Here is a 13,284-nt window from a genome sequence, read left to right as displayed (position 1 = left end):
TGACTTAGGGTTTAAAAGTTGTTGTATGGTAAATATTAGGTAGTTCATTATATTAGGTAAATGTTAAGTAAATATTAGGAAGTTGTTCAGCTTAATAAATCACTCCTTCTTTAGTAAAACTTGTTGTCTTGCCATCGTTCTGTATTTTCACTGGGTATTTGGCCTTAAGCCTCTAGGACTCCTGCCATTTTATCGAACCAAGAACCAACACAAACCACCACATTTCTCGGGTTCAGGTCCAGTCTTCACAGCACATTCCCTGAAGGTAGAGGTCAACTTGCTCAGCAATGGAGCTGAAACTTCCAAAATCTGTGGTGTTTGACTACAGGCGTTTCCTTTGTCCAGTGGTACCATCTGTGCAAAGGCCAAAACGTTCAAATCCAGAAGGGATCTTCCCAAACGCTGGGATGTACAACCTGGGATCCAAGGGAGAGTGGTGCCAGGTGGCATTGTTGGGGGCTTGATTCTCCCCGACCCCCAAATCCTGGGCGCAGAGATCAGAAGTTGGCTCATATGGCGGAGCTGGGGTGTCAGGCTGCTGAGTAGATCTCTCTCTCTCTGAGTCTTGGGATGCTGGGGCCAGTGCTGCGGTCCCTCCGCAAAGCGAGGCTCTGGACGGGATTGGCTCCAGGTTCCTTTGATCCAAGCCCTCCTAGCGCAAAGCACGTAGGGTGAGCGCTCAGGGCAGGACCTTATGTGGCGGCAGGGGGCGCTGCCTCCTGGGGAGGGCGCCCCGGCCAGCCGCTGCAGGGGGAGCATGGCCAGCAGCGTGTGGCTCTGCCCGCCGCCCCGCCTGTGGTGGGAGGCGGCTGCGCCAACCAGGTGGGGACTCGCCTCCGCCCCCGGCTTCGCGGTGCGAGGGAGCTTCCCGGCGAACCCCCCGGCTCCCGGCGCAGTGTCGGCGGGAGGCTGGTCGCTGCCCCCGCCGCCGGGAGAGGAGGTTATGTAAGGGGAGGAGGAGGAGCAGGACGGCTGCTGCCGCTGCCGAGCAGGCACAGGGAGAAGCCGCCGCCGCACGCCCGGCTCTCGGGAGACTCGCTGCAGCCGCCGCCGGGGCCGGCCCGGGATGCGCAGGAGCTGAGCGCGCGGGCAGCCGGCGGCCGCATGTGTGAAGTTGGGACTCGCCCCGCGCCCGCCGGGGACAGAGGCGAGAACCCCGCGGGCGCCGCCGGGGACAAGTGCCGAGACATGGGGTGAGTGTCCCCGGGAGCCCGCCGCGGCCGCTGCCTCCCGCTTCGCCCCGCGGGCGCACGGGCTGCCCTCACCTGCCGCTCTCCCTGGGGGGTGTGTGTGTGTCCCGCCACCCGCTGTTGGGGGTGAACTTCAGCCCGGGGCGCGGCCGAGCGCTGTACCGCGTGGGTCAGTGTCAGGCGCCCGTGGCTGGCTCCCAGCTCCCCTGCTCGGCTAACCTGGGGCAGCGCTGCTCCGAGCTCGCCTCCCTCAGGGGGGCTGAGTCACTGCACAGCACGGGGCTCGCCAGGGACAGAGCCCGGCTCTGCCACGGACAGTGCTGTTCGCACCCGCGGCGCTTCCAGAGGAGCGTGGAGCTGGGGGCAGGCGCTCGGGCGCCAGCTGCGAGGGCGGGGAAAGGCGCAGCCAGAGAAACGCCGGAGCCAGCTGAACCGTGGGAGAGGGCTTGGGGCTGGCTGGAGCCCGAGCGGGTCCCGAGTACTTTGTGCGCTCTGCCTTTGGGGCTTGGTAGTTGTGGTTGAAGTAGCGCAGCAGAGATTCATTTCTGGCTGTCGGCTGCCTGGTGGATTTAATTGGGTCCGGGGGCGTTTTCACTAGCTCCAAGACTTGGCTTGGATCATGGGTTCTTTTGGGTTCCTTGTTTGTTGTATTTGTTAATGTTCTCGAGATCTTTGTGTTCGAGTTCCCAATTAAACAGGTGTCTGCAATGTGGCTGGTGCTGTGTTGATCCCAGGATGCGACTCCGGATCTGATGTCATTTGTTATGTTTTTAAGACTCTTATTTTAAAGCCTTCTTGTTCATTAAAACACTTTCATGAAGTGGTTTGAGATCCTCACATGTGTAAAGTATGATTATTCAATTTAACGTTTTAAAGTTGTAATTGATTTTCATGCTGTAAGTGATAAAATAGGATCTCATACAAATAATGTGGATAACCAAAATAAGCATACATTTAAGAAAAGAAGCCAATGTGAAGACTTTAACTTTGCTGTAGAATAAAACTGGAAGAGTGTTGTGTCACTGTAGCAGATAAACACCAGGGTATAATTTAAATGGCTAAAATGACTGAACAAGTGCTTGAGATACAATGTGAAAGATTCTGATCTTGAAATGAGTAATATGTTCATATAGCTAAACTCACTTCAAAGCAGAGGCTTTTGTCATTTAGACAAAGCACTGAGTCAGAAAGTACACAATTAACGTATCCAAACATTATTGGGTGTTCTATTTAGATAATTGTTTATTGAAAGTTTTCTCTGTTTAAATGCACAAGGTTTTGGTCTGAGAACATCCACTGGACAACTTAGTTTGCTATTTCAAAAAACAAACAAACTAGTAGTAATTTTTGTTTTCATATCTTGTAACTTGAACAGGAGGATAGAAGGTAAATACTGTGGTTTAGGGAAACTGTAAACCAAAACTTTAGCTATCAAGAATAATTTTCATTTAGAAAAGCATTTATTTTCAGTGTGAACTATGCAGACTTCTAATCTTCTTAACAGGACTGGAAGGTGATATTATTGGGAGATTCCAAAACTCACACACAACATAATTTGCTGTGTGTGTGCTGTATGTTCTCTTTCATTTTTCCTCTTTTCACCCCTCTATGATGGGGAAATCATTCTTTAATTTCTGATGCCATTTTGTAACTCTGCAAGCTCCCAGTATAGACTGTATTAGTGTCACTGAAGTGGCATAATTTGCAACAGTTATGCTAGAGGTAAATACTATAAACATGATCAAATTAAAAATGCAGTCAATGTGACGGAATTTGATGCAGAGAACTTTTGGAAAGAAAGTGTGGGGGCAGGGTTTGGGGTATAGGGTGATAAAGTAGATATTAACCAGCATGCCACACCATAGGTTCATCAGTTTCTTCATTAAATAAACATTAATATAAAAACAAGATAGCATCTTGCATCAATTCACATTCTGAACCTTAGGTTTATAATTTGAAAAGCAATGCTGTCTCATTCAGTGTAGAGATGGATTAAAAAATGTGTCTGAGGAGCTGTCCTGTTTATGTGAGTTGAATGGGTGACCAAACAATATTTTTTCAATGTCATCCTTGTTAACTAACTTTAGCAGAATATTTTAGCTATTCTGAGATGAGATCTTGAGTAGAAGTTAGATTTAAAAAACCTGTCTTTAAAAAAACTACTCTGGTTGGGGGAAGTCATATTCCAACCCTCTCCACCCTTATTATAAATTCCAAAGGATTATTTGAAGTTTGCTGATCCACTTGCGGAGTTCTTTTTGTATTATTTGTGCGTAATCTTACCTGGGATATTTTGCTGTAGGCAAGCCTATATAAATACAAGGTGTCTTCAGTGGTTTGCCTTATTCTCTACCCAATCTTATACCACTGCAAGTCAGAAGTAAATCTGAAATAACTTCTAATAGTATAATTGAGAAATGACTCATGCCCCGAATTTTACATTTTCATGGTGTTTATGGACTGAGGATTCCTTCTATATTATCAAAACCCATGGTCTCGGATATAGTTATCTCTTAGTAGGGACTGGCACAGTTAAACTTCAGTTTACTTCTGTAGTGTAGACAGGGTTGAACCATGTTACAAATAATGCCAAGGCAGCTGTGGCATAATGCAGTGGTTCCCAAACTTGTAAATGGTGCAGCGCCCTTTGGTTTGGGTTGGAATGGAGTGCTGTCCCCAAGTTCTGGAAGGCTCATGAGAGTGCGGGATTGCAAACTGAGCTCACCTTGCATTCACTCTGCAGTGACACTTGTCCTGAAGGGCTGGCTGAGCTCAGCTCTGTCCTCTGGGCATTGCAACTTGGCATCTGGCCTCTCAGATTTGAGGATAAGGTTTTGTTGCTCAAAGTGGGATGGTCTTGTGTATCACAACTCACATTCTGGGAAATACAGGTCTTGTGACATAAACACAGACTTGGGAGTGAAGACACTTTGATTTTATTCCCAGTTCTGACACTGGCATATTGGGTGACCTTGAGCAAATCACTTAGCAGCTTTGTGTCTCAGTTTCTCTATATGGAAAATTGACATATTAATGCTTATCCATTTTTGTACAATGCTTTGAGACATACTTTGCAATTTTGTATTGGAAAAATGTATTTCCTTGCTGTTTATCAGGGTGATAGTCTGGCTTGAGAACTCTATTCAGTTCTGTCTGTGGTGCCAGAACAAACTTTGAGTGCTTAGAACACTACTTGTTCCAGCTAGATCCAGTAACTTGGCAGATTTTACACAGGACCTCCGGATTGTGTGGAGGTTCCATACAGCAAGTGGAGGCTTTCTGTGAATGTGGGAGAGGAGAATTAAGAGAGTTATTGAGACTTGACGGAACTTGGGAGTGGAGGAACTAGGGATGTTAAATATCAGTTAACTGAATAATCGATTAACTTCAAGAATTCTTATTGGTTACTTGACTATTCTGTAGTCCCCATGGTGGGGCCAGCAGACAATGCTCTCCGGCCCCACTCCCGAGGAGCTTCCTGCCACTCTGTGCTGCTGCCTCTGTATTGATGTAGGGTACCAGGCAGGACCTAGTTTAAAAACTAGCTCCAGTCAGAGGCAGCAGTGTAGTTTGGCAGCTACCCCTGTGGTGGGGAGCGGGAGGAGGGCTAAGCTTCCCGGACCTGGTACGAGCCGGAACTGAACCTGGATGCTTGGCCGCCTGGCTCCTAATATGCTTTAAATGCCTAATCAGTTAATTGACTACTCTATTACATCCCTAGGAGGAAGCTGGCTGGGAAGGGGCATCCTGGTAGTTTCTGCTGCTGCTTCTATAGCAGTTTTTTGGTTGCTGTTGCCCACTGCTCTGTGCTTCCTCTCTGCCCAGGTGCTGTGCCTTGTCCACTGACCTGGTGGCTGGTGCATGTGCTTCTGTTCCACCTCTGATCCAGTGTCTTGCCAGAGTGGCTGGAAGGTTAATAGTGGAGAGTTGCTACGGCTGCCTCCTTTCCTGCCAGCCTGATATCACATTCCGCCATCAGCCACTCCAATCCTTCCTCTGGGTCCTACTCTCACCTCTGTGAAATATTGTGGGGGGCCAAAACATAGGGAAGAGAGAGGCAGAAACACACATTGCTCCCCTCCCCGTTGTATTTTAATTGTGTAGGTGCTAACCTATCTCCCCAGCTGTGTCCTCCACCTTGGTTCCTTATGTGTAAAGCATGGGAAGAATTTGGCTCATAACATTTAACATAGTTTTTGTGTGGCTGGCCATTACTAATAGATACTGTCCCTGGGTTTGGCATTGAGTAGCACTACAGAAGTATGAAAACTGACAGCTACCTGAACTGTGCAAAACTTGTTATTTAGCTCATTAGTGTAAATCTCCTGTGAAGTGAGAGATCTAAAGAAGCATGTGGTGATTAATTCAGTTTACTATATAGCAAGATTTTTTTCAAATTCTTAAACAAAATTACTGAACATGTATATTCAACTAGTCATGAGAATGCTATTGTATAAAATGTCCCCTAAATAAAGAAAGCTTGACTCCAAGGTCCAGAGAAGTCAGTGCAAAGTCAAGTCTTGTTGCTTTCTTTGGGCTTTGGGTCTAGCCCTGAAGTTGCTTGCTTTGGAGAAAAAATGTTCTCTTTTCCACAAGCCAAATTCCAAGTAGTTGAAATCCTACAGCTGAGATACTATTATTTCAATATTCAGACCAATAAACTTTCCAAAAACATTGTATATCAGGCTTCCAATTTCCAAGACCTTTTTTAAAAAAAATCTAAATTCTTGAGTTATCTTTTCATACCTTAGCAAAGAAAACTAACAAAACAAATAAAGTGGCTAGCTCATTTGTTGCTCAGATTTGTGAGCTATATCTGCTAATAATCTAATGAAGAATACCTGTTTCAATATGATGTCCATTTTTAATAACAAAAGCTAACATTCTCTGGTAAAGATGACACCATTTTAGTTATTCACATTATTTTAAAAGGGATTAGGCCACATTTTTGCCTTTCTGTGATCTTAGACTCTTTTTACCATTTTAATTTCTGCAGTACAATAGCAGTTTCCTTTAATTTTCCGTATCCCTAAGTTACAAAATGTTGCTTGTTATTAGGGAAGTGGCAGGTACCCAGTTTGGATTAGTTGTACATCAGTTCTTTGTGACTGAATATGGCCTGTTCAGATTTGTTCGATTAAAATTCAACTCAACACCTATTTTCAATATAAAACAAAAGTTTAAAGCCCTTTTAAATACAGCATTTATATCAAAATGAAAACTGATCACCCAAATACTAAAACATACTGCAAGAAAACACCATACGAATTAAATACAAAACATTTATATCTGCTATATATTTGTGAGAGTTTGTGTGCCTGCCTATTTGTGAGTCTGTTCAAGAACTCCTCCTAAATGGTAAGAGCTAGGACCACCAAATTTGGTATGAAGCTTGTTCTTCTTGTAATTTAAAGCAAGGTCAGGGTTTGGTTGTGCCAGGACAATGGGATTTGCCTGGAATATGATTGTTTCTCATAAAACACGAAGGGAGAGGTCTGCTAGCAGGAACAGTTATACTCCAGAATGATCACAGGGGGGCAGGCACACTGGTAAAAGAATGGGTGACTGGGATTGGGGCTCTGGAAGTGGCTGACTGCCATACATAGGTAAGGTTCCTCTGTTGGTGGGCTGGCGGGTGGGCAGCATGGCCCTTATTACCCTGGGGAGCCAGTAGCTGGGCAGCATGGCCCCCCTTGCTCTGGCCTGCCCCAGGGATCAGCCAGCCTCCTGCACACACCACTCCCTGCAATAAGCCCCTCCTTGCCCCCCGAACTGTGAGTCCTGAGCCCCTGCCCTGACTCCTGCACCCCCTTCAGCTCCTTCCCTGAGGCCCTCCTTAATGACCCAAGGAATGCCAGGTAAATGTACTAGTACAAAATAAATGATGAATTAATATAGTTTAGTTAATATAGGGCCACTTGTTAAACCTGCTTCTGCAGACTGATGGGCTGGATTTTGCATAGGATAAAGCAGGAAGCAAGAATGGCAGCCCTTTTTTCTTCCTCCAGTCTCTGGAACCTCGTGGAAGTCCCTTTGCTGAAATTCTATGGTCTGAGATTAGTCAGGTGAGTGAAGGTCAGGTTGCATTTATGCGGGGAGGAGCTATTCTCCAAAGTTCACTCCTCCCCAAACTCCACTGATATTCAAGCAGATATCTGTGTCGGAGTAATGCATTTGAATCTCTATTAATGTGGACTCCATGTCTTCACCCATCTGAGAGAAGGCCCGGGATGTTTGGCTAGCAGGGTGTGCCATACTGCCATGACTGATGGAGAAGTCAGAGGATTAAGGGGGTTGAGTATAGAGCTGCATGAAAATTTTCAGCCAGTTTTTTGTGCATAAAATATACAGATTTGGGTCAACCAAAACATTTTGTGATTTTTTTTGTGTCAATTTCACTAAATTGTTTTGGTCAGGAAAAAGTACTTAAAAAAAAACCTTAGAAAAAAAATCAAAGCTTTTTGTTTCTACATTTTGAAATGAAACTGTTTGACATTTTAAATTTAAGAAAACTTTTCATTTGAAATTTCCTTCAGTTGTATTAAAATGTAATGCATAAAAATCCTCAGTCTAAATAAAATGTTTTATTTAACCGCAAACTATTTTTGATTCTTAATTACCAAATGCTTTGATTTTTGTTGTTGTTTTGTTTTGGGTCAACCTGAAACAATTGTTTTATGGTTGTCTAGCCATTCCAGAAATTAGTTATTTCCTCATATCTCCTTTGGCCTACCATCAGTGGAACTTAATGTAAATTCTGGTTCCCTGAAAATCCCTGCTGTGTGATATTGTGACCTGGCACCCTCTAGCCCTTTTCCTGCTCCTCAAAAGCCCTCTTCCACTTCAGAGGATAGCTAGCTGGAAACTCCAAGAAGCAAACCTCATCTAGTTTTTTACATTTCTCCCTCTTCTGTTACATCTGAAAGAGGGTACAATTTGGCCCTGTTGTATTTTTTTCATTATGTGATGACATTTAAGAACACTGATCTGCATTTTCCCCCTCTGCAAGCAATATGCTCTTACATCTTTCCTCTAAATTGTTCTTTAGCCGATTAAAGGAAAAAAACTAACACATGGAAGGGGAGAAGAAAGAAGAGGAGGAAAAAACCTAAAGCAAGTGGAGGCAGACAGATACGGGGCAAGTGGTATAGTCACCAGGGCATATGAAGTTAGGATACAGTTCAACTTCTTCCCAAGACATTAGTAGCTGAGAAAAAGTGCTCAGATGCTTCAGTGATGAGCTTCAGATAAGAATCTATTGTGGCAGACCAGAGGCAGTAGGGCTGCAGGAGTTTAGTGGAGTTATGTTGGATGAGTGGGTTCCTGTTCACTGAGTAGGCTACCAGAGACTACTCTTAGCAATTTAGACAAGTGGGCACCTGGGACTCATTAAGAGCTGGCCTGCAGGAGCAGGCTAATTAGACACTGAAGCCAGTTAGGGCCTGCTGGTCCACCATAAAAGGCTTCCCCCTCAGGTAAGGCAGGGGAAAGGAGAAGAGGGATGGACTGACGAGGAGGAAGTGCAGAGTGAAGACAAACCAGAGATTGCAAGCAGGAGAGGTTTTCTCCTAGATGCCTGGAAGAGAGTACAAGGGGAGCATTTGGAGAAGTGGGGATAAGGGCAAAAGCCCCACTAAAGGCTGCTACCTAGGGCCCAGGGCCAGAAGACGGAGTAAATGAGTAGGGCCAGGTTCCCCTTATAACCAGTGGGCTGCCACCAGAGAAAGGGGACTTTTTGGTTCATAGAAGGATTTTCCCCTTTTAACTAGTGACTTGCCTATGATGAAATTGACTCATTAAGGGTGTGTCTAGACTACAGGGTTTTGTCCACAAAAGTGGACTTTTGTCGACAAAACTATACCTGCGTCCACACTGCCTTTGAGTTATGTCGACATAATGTAGACAAAACTCAGCAGTTTTGTCGACGTCTGTAAACCTCATTCTACAAGGAATAACGCCTTTTGTTGACAGAGTTCTGTCGATAGAAGGCATTATTGCATCTACATTGTCCTTTGCGTCCACACTGTTATGTTGACAAAGTGGCTTGCTTTGTCGACAGAACTGGATGTAGTCTAGATGCTCTTTGTCGACAGAAGCTTTGTCGACAGTATCTGTTGACAAAACTTCTGTCAACAAAACCCTGTAGTCTAGACATACCCTAAGAGGCGAACTCTTGCCTCTGAGAGAAGCAAGAAGCAGAGTAGAAGGGTCACCATGAGCCTGAGGCATACCAAAAATCCGCCAGGCAGCGCAGGACCCAGGGGTATGACCGGAGCTCTGCCATACTATATAGAATTCATTGCCCCCCCCCCCCCAAAAAAAGGGACCTAGGGCTATGTCTACATTGGCATTATCTTGTGTAAATACTCTTTAACGCAAGAGTTCTTGCTTTAAAGTATTTGCAGAAGAGAGCGTCTACACTGGCATGTGCCTTTGCGCAAGAGATGTGCTTTTGCGCAAGAGCATCCGTGCCAGTGTAGACGCTCTCTTGCGCAAGAAAGCTCCGATGGCCATTTTAGGCATCGGGCTTTCTTGCGCAAGAAATTCATGTTGCCTGTCTACACTGGCCTCTTGCACAAGAACAGTTGCGCAAGAGAGATTATTTCTGAGCGGGAGCATCATAGTTCTTGCGCAAGAAGCACTGATTTCACACATTAGAACGTCAGTGTTCTTGCGCAAGAACTCCCCGCCAGTGTAGACAGGCAGCATGTTTTTGCGCGAAAGTGGCTGCTTTGGCACAAGATCGCGCCAGTGTAGACACAGCCTCACAGTTTAGAGTTGCTTGGTGTGGCACGCTATTCCTTTATGGAATGCTGAGCTGAGCAAAACTCAGTCTTCTGAAAACTATGCAATGCAGTGAAGATTGCCCAGGCAACCTTATAATTCTGCCCTTTTTCAAGCAATGCCCCGTTATGCCCTGTTCTCTCTCTCTCTCTCACACACACACCCCTTCATTCTGCCAATCCTACAATTGTTGAAATGTACAAGCTCTTTATCGCCTTTTACAAAACACTTCTTGCCCACGTAATTCCATCTAACACCACTAAAGCAGTGTTTCCCAATTTTATTTGGCCGAGGAACCCTTTTCAGCTTTTCAGAATTTCAAGGAACCCCTAGGTTTGTCAAGCAAAAAAAAGGGGGGGGGGGGAGAAAGGGACCCACCAATTCATGAAAATCATATTCTTTCCCCGAGACCCCCCTCCAACTCCCTTCCATGAGGCCGCATCTGCTCTGTTCCCCTCCTCTCCATCACTGGCTATCCCCAGCCCTTATACCTGTCTCAACCTAGTAAGAGTGAGGTGTGGGGTGGGAATGAGGGATTTGGATGTGGAAAGAGGTGAGAAGTACAAGCTCTGGGAGGGAATTTGGATGCAGGAGAAGGGGCTGTTGGCTGGGGAGTGTTGAACTCAGGTGGAAGGTTGGGGTGCTGAGCAAGCCAGGGCTTGTGGATGTGAGGGTGCAGGAGTTTGGGCTGGATATGTGAGGGACTCAGGGCAAGGAGGCTGTGAGTATGATGGGATCAGGACACAGATTTGTGATGTGTGGATCGTGCAGGAGTGTTGTGGCAGAAGACTGAGGATGTGGGATGCAGGAGTTTGGGGATGTAAGAGGCTCAGGACAGGGGGTTCCAGTGTATGATAGGCTCAGATTTGGGGTCAGGTGGTGCAGGAGTGTTATGATGCTGCAGTGAAATGGGGGTTTGGTCCCAATTGGGGGCTTCATTTTTAAAGTAAAATATTATGTCAAACTCATAATATTATGTCAAATTCATAGGTCTAGAGAACATGACCTATGAAGCCAGGCTTCATGAACTGGGCTTGTTTAGTTTGGAAAAAAGAAGATTAAGGGGGGACATGATAGCGGTTTTCAAATATCTAAAAGGGTGTCACAAGGAGGAAGGCGAAAATTTGTTCCTCTTGGTTTCTGAGGACAGGACAAGGAGTAATGGGCTTAAAGTGCAGCAGGGGAGGTTTAGATTGGACATTAGGAAAAAATTCCTAACTGTCAGGGTGGTCAAATATTGGAATAAATTGCCAATGGAGGTGGTGGAATCTCCCTCTCTGGAGATATTTAAGAACAGGTTAGATAGACATCCGTCAGGGATGGTGTAGACGGAGCTTGGTCCTGCCTTGAGGGCGGGGGGCTGGACTCGATGACCTCTCGAGGTCCCTTCCAGTCCTATTATTCTATGATTCTATGATTCAAAAGGTTTTAGCATTGTCTTTATTTATGAGAGCGGTGAGGAACCTGTTTTGAGTCAAAGGTCACTGACCCACAGAAAAGTCAGTTGGGGCCACACAAGTGAGATGCGAAAAACAAAAAAAACTCCTCCAAAAACGCCTAAGCCTCACTAATGTAGTCCCAAATGCGCTGGTAGGGGTAGGGGACAGAGTGCTAGTGGGTGCTGGAGCTGGGGCTGGGGCTGCTGGGTGGAAGGATGCTGGCTCAGGTTGCAGGGTGCTGGGGCAAGGTGCAAGGGCAGGCAGGTGGCAGGGTGCTGTGGTCAGGGACATGGTCCTGCTGGGCACTAGGGTAACTGGCAGGGTGCTGGGACAAGGAACAGGGTGCTGCTGGGTGCTAGAGTGGATGGCAGAGTGCTGGGGCCAGAGCCAGGGTGGTGCTGAGTCCTGGGGTGTGAGGCAAGGTGCTGGGGCCAGGGTGGTGCTAGGGTGGATGGCAGGGCTGCCAAGGAGTGGGATAGGGATGGGGGTGCAGGATCTGGGAAGGAGGTGGGGGGTGGAAGGGGTCAAGGTCTGGGTGGTGGTAGGGTGCCAGAAGCAGGCTGGATGTAGGGTGTCTGGCCAGGGGGAGGGAGCAGGAGCAGATTGGGGGTAAGGTGCAAGAAGCGGACTTGAGTAGGAGTTGGACCTCCTTGATCTGGCACCCTCTGGATCTGACTGGTCCCAGATGAGGAATTTTTGGACCAGGGGAGGTCATTTCAGGGCTCCTGGTTTCCCCCTCTTCCCCACTAGGCTTCTTTGCACCTCTATCCCCTGCAACCCAACTGAGCTGCCCACCCCTACTGGTTCCCTGCACCTTCCCCAAAACCATCCCCTACAATCCAAGGGAGTGCAGCACCAGTTCCCTGCAGCCTCTCACAGCCCAGCTGAGCTGCCCGTCTGTTCTGTATGCCCTCCCCCATCCACCTCAGCCCAGCTGAGCCCTGCACTGGTTCCATGCATGCCTCCCCCACAGCACAGCTGAGCCCTGTTTCCCTGCACCTCCTCCAAGCCCCCAAAACTGCTGAACCAGGCTGTCTCTCCACTGGCACGATCTTGCGCCAAAGCGGCCGCTCTTGAGCCAAAATTTGCTGCCTGTCTAAACTGGCCGTGTGTTCTTGCGCAAGAACACTGATGTTCTAATGTAAGAAATCAGGGCTTCTTGCGCAAGAACTACGATGCTCCTGCTCAGGATTAAGCCCTTTTGCGCAACTATTCTTGCACAAGAGGCCAGTGTAGACAGGCAACATGAATTTCTTGAGCAAGAAAGCCCTATGGATAAAATGGCCATTGGCACTTTCTCGGGCAAGAGAGCGTCCACACTGCCATAGATGCTCTTGTGCAAAAGCACAGCTCGCACATGGCAGTGTGGATGTGTTCTTGCACAAGAACTCTTGCACAAGATGTTCTTGAGCAAGAAACAACCAGTGTATACATAGCCTAAGAGTTTCCTCCCATGAGCAAAATGAATTTTGTGTTGTGCACCAGTACTAAGTTAATGTGGCTTGTTTGGATGTGCCGCCCAAGTTATTAATAAATATTTTTAAACCTCTACCTTCTCCCTCTGCTGCCATGTCAGCTCCCCTGGTGCCTGCTGCCCCCCCCCCCCACTCCTCACCATCCTCTGCTGTCCTGACTCCTGCCCTTCTCACTGTCCTCAGCCCTCCTGCAACCTACCCCCCTCCACCAGCCCTTTCCTCCTTGTGCCCACTCCTCCAGTAGCCCCACTCTGATCATGTGAGCTACTCCTCCTCATCCCCTCTAACACCTCCCTCTATAAACCTGCCCTGCGTCTCTCCTCTGGTGCTGGTCCCTCCCCTGCAGGTGTCTGCCCTTCTGCTTCACCCCCAGAATCCCTTGGCACCTGCACCTTC

The 13,284-nt window shown here is 47.1% G+C and overlaps 1 protein-coding gene across 1 annotated transcript in view; it reads left to right on the top strand.

The window, feature by feature from the left end:
• The first annotated feature begins 751 nt into the window (after positions 1–751).
• Positions 752–13,284, top strand: part of HOMER2 (homer scaffold protein 2) — a 132,994-nt gene continuing 120,461 nt past the window's right edge. Inside the window, exon 1 of the mRNA XM_075897142.2 lies at positions 752–1,193. Coding sequence (XP_075753257.1) covers positions 1,105–1,193 — 89 coding nt within the window. The 5' untranslated portion in view covers positions 752–1,104. The remainder of the gene's footprint in view (positions 1,194–13,284) is intronic.

This window comes from Pelodiscus sinensis, chromosome 14, assembly GCF_052426305.1.
Source record: "Pelodiscus sinensis isolate ZL-2025 chromosome 14, ASM5242630v1, whole genome shotgun sequence".
NCBI lineage: Eukaryota > Metazoa > Chordata > Testudines > Trionychidae > Pelodiscus > Pelodiscus sinensis.
This window is presented reverse-complemented; position numbering and strand designations above follow the sequence as displayed.